Raw genomic sequence first — 7,132 nt, forward strand, 5'->3', positions numbered from 1 at the left:
CGAGTTTCAGGCTGCGACTCAAGGGGCACAGAAAAAGTACGGCAGGTGATGCTGGGGGGGATCCGGGGTGGTGTTACCAAGCCAGCCCCTGGGGCGGCTGGAGGGGGGGGGTACAGGCAAGGGGCAAACCCGCGGCAGGAGGGACATGAGACACGCGCGGGCATGGCTCACCTGTAGCCCATGAAGTGAGGGGACGAATTTCTGGAATGTTTCGCTGGAAACTGGATGGGGTTTGATGGGCCCGGAGCTGAGGGGTCCCAGAGCGCTGCAATCAGGTTCGCAAAGGCTGGGAAGGAGGGAGAGAGAGGAGGGGGAGGAGGGAGGGGAGGGAGTGTGGAGAGGGAGAGAGAGAGAGAGACGTACACACACACACAGAGAGAGAGACAGAGAGAGAGAGAGAGAGAGACAGAGAGAGAGAGACAGAGAGAAACAGAGAGACAGAGAGAGAGACAGAGCGAGAGAGACAGAGAGAGACAGAGAGCGAGAGAGACAGACATAGGGAGAGGGATGGAGAGAGAGGGGGAGGGTGGGGGAGAGAGAGGAGAGAGAGACAGATAATAAAAAATATATTAACCTACGTTAGAATATACACACAAAACATATTGGTACAATATACACAGGGGCTGCTATTCTCTATAATATACACAGGGGCTGCTATTCCTATAATATACATAGGGGCTGCTATTCTCTATAATGTACACAGGGGCTGCTATTCTCTATAATGTACACAGGGGCTGCTATTCCCTATAATACACAGAGGCTGCTATTCTCTATAATATACACAGGGCTGCTATTCTATAATATACACAGGGGCTGCTATTCTCTATAATATACACAGGAGCTGCTATTCTCTATAATATACACAGGAGCTGCTGTTCTCTATAATATTACACAGGAGCTGCTATTCTCTATAATATACACCGGGGCTGCTATTCTCTATAATATACACAGGAGCTGCTATTCCCTATAATATACACAGGAGCCGCTATTCTCTATAATATACACAGGAGCTGCTATTCTCTTATAATATACACAGGGGCTGCTATTCTCTATAATATACACCGGGGCTGCTATTCTCTATAATATACACAGGAGCCGCTATTCTCTATAATATACACAGGAGCTGCTATTCTCTATAATATACACAGGGGCTTGCTATTCTCTATAATATACACAGGGGCTGCTATTTCTCTATAATATACACAGGGGCTGCTATTCTCTATAATATACACAGGGCTGCTATTCTCTATAATATACACAGGAGCTGCTATTCTCTATAATATACACAGGGGCTGCTATTCTCTATAATATAGCTATTCTCTATAATATACACAGGGGCTGGCTATTCTCTATAATATACACAGGGGCTGCTATTCTCTATAATATACACAGAGCTGCTATTCCTCTATAATATACACAGAGGCTGCTATTCTCCTATAATATACACAGGGGCTGCTATTCTCTATAATATACACAGGAGCTGCTATTCTCTATAATATACACAGGGGCTGCTACTCTCTATAATATACACAAGGCCTGCTATTCTCTATAATATACACAGGGGCTGCTATTCTCCATAATATACACAGGGGCTGCTATTCTCTATAATATACACAGGGGCTGCTATTCTCTATAATATACACAGGGGCTGCTATTCTCTATAATATACACAGGGGCTGCTATTCTCTATAATATACACAGGGGCTGCTATTCCTCTATAATATACACAGGGGCTGCTATTTCTCTATAATATACACAGGGGCTGCTATTCTCTAATAATATACACAGGGGCTGCTATTCTCTATAATATACACAGGGGCTGCTATTCTCTATAATATACACAGGGGCTGCTATTCTCTATAATATACACAGAGGCAGCTATTCTCTATAATATACACAGGGGCTGCTATTCTCTATAATATACACAGGGGCTGCTGTTCTCTATAATATACACAGGGGCTGCTATTCACTATAATATACACAAGGGCTGCTATTCTCTATAATATACACAGGGGCTGCTATTCTCTATAATATACACAGGGGCTGCTATTCTCTATAATATACACAGGGGCTGCTATTCTCTATAATATACACAGGGGCTGCTATTCTCTATAATATACACAGGAGCTGCTATTCTCTATAATATACACAGGGGCTGCTATTCTCAAAAAATCTACACAGGGGCTGCTATTCTCTATAATATACACAGGAGCTGCTATTCTCTATAATATACACAGGGGCTGCTATTCTCTATAATATACACAGGGGCTGCTATTCTCTATAATATACACAGGGGCTGCTATTCTCTATAATATACACAGGGGCTGCTATTCTCTATAATATACACAGGGGCTGCTATTCTCTATAATACACACAGGGGCTGCTATTCTCTATAATATACACAGGGGCTGCTATTCTCTATAATATACACAGGAGCTGCTATTCTCTATAATATACACAGGGGCTGCTATTCTCTATAATATACACAGGGGCTGCTATTCTCTATAATATACACAGGAGCTGCTATTCCCTATAATACACACAGGGGCTGCTATTCTCTATAATATACACAGGGGCTGCTATTCTCTATAATATACACAGCGGCTGCTATTCTCTATAATATACACAGGTGCTGCTATTCTCTATAATATACACAGGGGCTGCTATTCTCTATAATATACACAGGGCTGCTATTCTCTATAATATACACACGGGCTGCTATTCTCTATAATATACACAGGGGCTGCTATTCTCTATAATATACACAGAGGCAGCTATTCTCTATAATATACACAGGGGCTGCTATTCTCTATAATATACACAGGGGCTGCTGTTCTCTATAATATACACAGGGGCTGCTATTCACTATAAGTATACACAAGGGCTGCTATTCTCTATAATATACACAGGGGGCTGCTATTCTCTATAATATACACAGGGGCTGCTATTCTCTATAATATACACAGGGGCTGCTATTCTCTATAATATACACAGGGGCTGCTATTCTCTATAATATACACAGGAGCTGCTATTCTCTATAATATACACAGGGGCTGCTATTCTCAAAAATATACACAGGGGCTGCTATTCTCTATAATAATACACAGGAGCTGCTATTCTCTATAATATACACAGGGGCTGCTATTCTCTATAATATACACAGGGGCTGCTATTCTCTAATAATATACACAGGGGCTGCTATTCTCTATAATATACACAGGGGCTGCTATTCTCTATAATATACACAGGGGCTGCTATTCTCTATAATACACACAGGGGCTGCTATTCTCTATAATATACACAGGGGCTGCTATTCTCTATAATATACACAGGAGCTGCTATTCTCTATAATATACACAGGGGCTGCTATTCTCTATAATATACACAGGGGCTGCTATTCTCTATAATATACACAGGAGCTGCTATTCCCTATAATACACACAGGGGCTGCTATTCTCTATAATATACACAGGGGCTGCTATTCTCTATAATATACACAGCGGCTGCTATTCTCTATAATATACACAGGTGCTGCTATTCTCTATAATATACACAGGGGCTGCTATTCTCTATAATATACACAGGGGCTGCTATTCTCTATAATATACACACGGGCTGCTATTCTCTATAATATACACAGGGGCTGCTATTCTCTATAATATACACAGGGGCTGCTATTCTCTATAATATACACAGGGGCTGCTATTCCCTATAATATACACAGGGGCTTGCTATTCTCTATAATATACACAGGAGCTGCTATTCTCTATAATATACACAGGGGCTGCTATTCTCTATAATATACACAGGAGCTGCTATTCTCTATAATATACACAGGGGCTGCTGTTCTCTATAATATACACAGGGGACTGCTATTCTCTATAATATACACAGGGGCTGCTGTTCTCTATAATATACACAGGGGCTGCTATTCTCCATAATATACACAGGGCTGCTATTCTCTATAATATACACAGGGGCTGCTATTCTCTATAATATACACAGGGGCTGCTATTCTCTATAATATACACAGGGACTGCTATTCCCTATAATATACACAGGGGCTGCTATTCTCTATAATATACACAGGGGCTGCTATTCTCTATAATATACACAGGGGCTGCTATTCTCTATAATATACACAGGGGCTGCTATTCTCTATAATATACACAGGGGCTGCGATTCTCTATAATATACACAGGGGCTGCTATTCTCTATAATATACACAGGGGCTGCTATTCTCTATAATATACACAGGAGCTGCTATTCCCTATAATATACACAGGGGCTGCTATTCTCTATAATATACACAGGAGCTGCTATTCTCTATAATATACACAGGGGCTGCTATTCTCTATAATATACACCAGGGGCTGCTATTCTCTATAATATACACAGGGGCTGCTATTCTCTATAATATACACAGGGGCTGCTATTCTCTATAATATACACAGGGGCTGCTATTCTCTATAATATACACAGGGGCTGCTATTCTCTATAATATACACAGGGGCTGCTATTCTCTATAATATACACAGGGACTGCTATTCTCTATAATATACACAGGGGCTGCTATTCTCTATAATATACACAGGGCTGCTATTCCATATAATATACACAGGGGCTGCTATTCTCTATAATATACACAGGGGCTGCTATTCTCTATAATATACACAGGAGCTGCTATTCTCTATAATATACACAGGGGCTGCTATTCTCTATAATATACACAGGGGCTGCTATTCTCTATAATATACACAGGGGCTGCTATTCTCTATAATATACACAGGGGCTGCTATTCCCAATAATATACACAGGGGCTGCTATTCTCTATAATATACACACGGGCTGCTATTCTCTATAATATACACAGGGGCTGCTATTCTCTATAATATACACAGGGGCTGCTATTCTCTATAATATACACAGGGGCTGCTATTCCCTATAATATACACAGGGGCTGCTATTCTCTATAATATACACAGGAGCTGCTATCTCTATAATATACACAGGGGCTGCTATTCTCTATATATACACAGGAGCTGCTACTCTCTATAATATACCACGGGGCTGCTATTCTCTATAATATACACAGGGGCTGCTATTCTCTATAATATACACAGGGGCTGCTGTTCTCTATAATATACACAGGGGCTGCTATTCTCTGTAATATACACAGGGGCTGCGATTCTCTATAATATACACAGGGGCTGCTATTCTCTATAATATACACAGGGGCTGCTATTCTCTATAATATACACAGGGGCTGCTATTCTCTATAATATACACAGGGGCTGCTATTCTCTATAATATACACAGGGACTGCTATTCTCTATAATATACACAGGGGGTGCTATTCTCTATAATATACACAGGGGCTGCTATTCTCTATAATGTACACAGGGGCTAGGGGCTGCTATTCTCTATAATAGACACAGGGGCTGCTATTCTCTATAATATACACAAGGGGCTGCTATTCACTATAATATACACAGGGGCTGCTATTCCCTATAATATACACAGGGCTGCTATTCCCTATAATATACACAGGGGCTGCTATTCTCCATAATATACACAGGGCTGCTATTCTCTATAATATACACAGGGGCTGCTATTCTCTATAATATACACAGGGGCTGCTATTCTCTATAATATACACAGGGACTGCTATTCCCTATAATATACACAGGGGCTGCTATTCTCTATAAATATACACAGGGGCTGCTATTCTCTATAATATACACAGGGGCTGCTATTCTCTATATATACACAGGCTGCTATTCTCCTATAATATACACAGGGGCTGCTATTCTCTATAATATACACAGGGGCTGCTATTCTCTATAATATACACAGGAGCTGCTATTCCCTATAATATACACAGGGGCTGCAATTCTCTATAATATACACAGGAGCTGCTATTCTCTATAATATACACAGGGGCTGCTATTCTCTATAATATACACCGGGGCTGCTATTCTCTATAATATACACAGGGGCTGCTATTCTCTATAATATACACAGGAGGCTGCTATTCTCTATAATATACACAGGGACTGCTATTCCCTATAATATACACAGGAGCTGCTATTCTCTATAATATACACAGGAGCTGCTATTCTCTATAATATACACAGGAGCTGCTATTCTCTATAATATACACAGGGGCTGGCTATTCTCTATAATATACACAGGAGCTGCTATTCTCTATAATAATACACAGGGGCTGCTATTCTCTATAATATACACAGGGGCTGCTATTCTCTATAATATACACAGGGGCTGCTATTCTCTATAATATACACAGGGGCTGCTATTCTCTATAATATACACAGGGGCTGCTATTCTCTATAATATACACAGGGGCTGCTATTCTCTATAATATACACAGGGGCTGCTATTCTCAATAATATACACAGTGGCTGCTATTCTCTATAATATACACAGGGGCTGCTATTCTCTATAATATACACAGGAGCTGCTATTCTCTATAATATACACAGGGGCTGCTATTCTCTATAATATACACAGGGGCTGCTATTCTCTATAATATACACAGGAGCTGCTATTCTCTATAATATACACAGGAGCTGCTATTCTCTATAATATACACAGGGCTGCTATTCTCTATAATATACACAGGGGCTGCTATTCTCTATAATATACACAGGAGCTGCTATTCTCTATAATATACACAGGAGCTGCTATTCTCTATAATATACTCAGGGGCTGCTATTCTCTATAATATACACAGGGGCTGCTATTCTCTATAATATACACAGGAGCTGCTATTCTCTATAATATACACAGGGGCTGCTATTCTCTATATATACACAGGGGCTGCTATTCTCTATAATATACACAGGGGCTGCTATTCTCTATAATATACACAAGGGCTGCTATTCTCTATAATATACACAGGGGCTGCTATTCTCTATAATATACACAGGAGCTGCTATTCTCTATAATATACACAGGGCTGCTATTCTCTATAATATACACAGGAGCTGCTATTCTCTATAATATACACAGGGGCTGCTATTCTCTATAATATACACAGGGGCTGCTATTCTCTATAATATACACAGGGGCTGCTATTCTCTAATAATATACACAGGGGCTGCTATTCTCA

General features: G+C 40.5%; 1 protein-coding gene across 1 annotated transcript in view; it reads right to left on the bottom strand.

Moving 5' to 3' along the window:
- Window positions 1-7,132, bottom strand: part of LOC147087058 (paired amphipathic helix protein Sin3b-like) — a 45,095-nt gene that overhangs the window by 27,978 nt on the left and 9,985 nt on the right. Inside the window, 1 exon segment of the mRNA XM_085978027.1 lies at window positions 172-286. Coding sequence (XP_085834153.1) covers window positions 172-286 — 115 coding nt within the window.

The sequence above is a fragment of the Somniosus microcephalus genome, unplaced genomic scaffold, assembly GCF_052327205.1.
Source record: "Somniosus microcephalus isolate GS21.2 unplaced genomic scaffold, FLI_Smic_1.0 unresolved_chr6, whole genome shotgun sequence".
In the NCBI taxonomy this organism is placed as follows: Eukaryota; Metazoa; Chordata; class Chondrichthyes; order Squaliformes; family Somniosidae; genus Somniosus; species Somniosus microcephalus.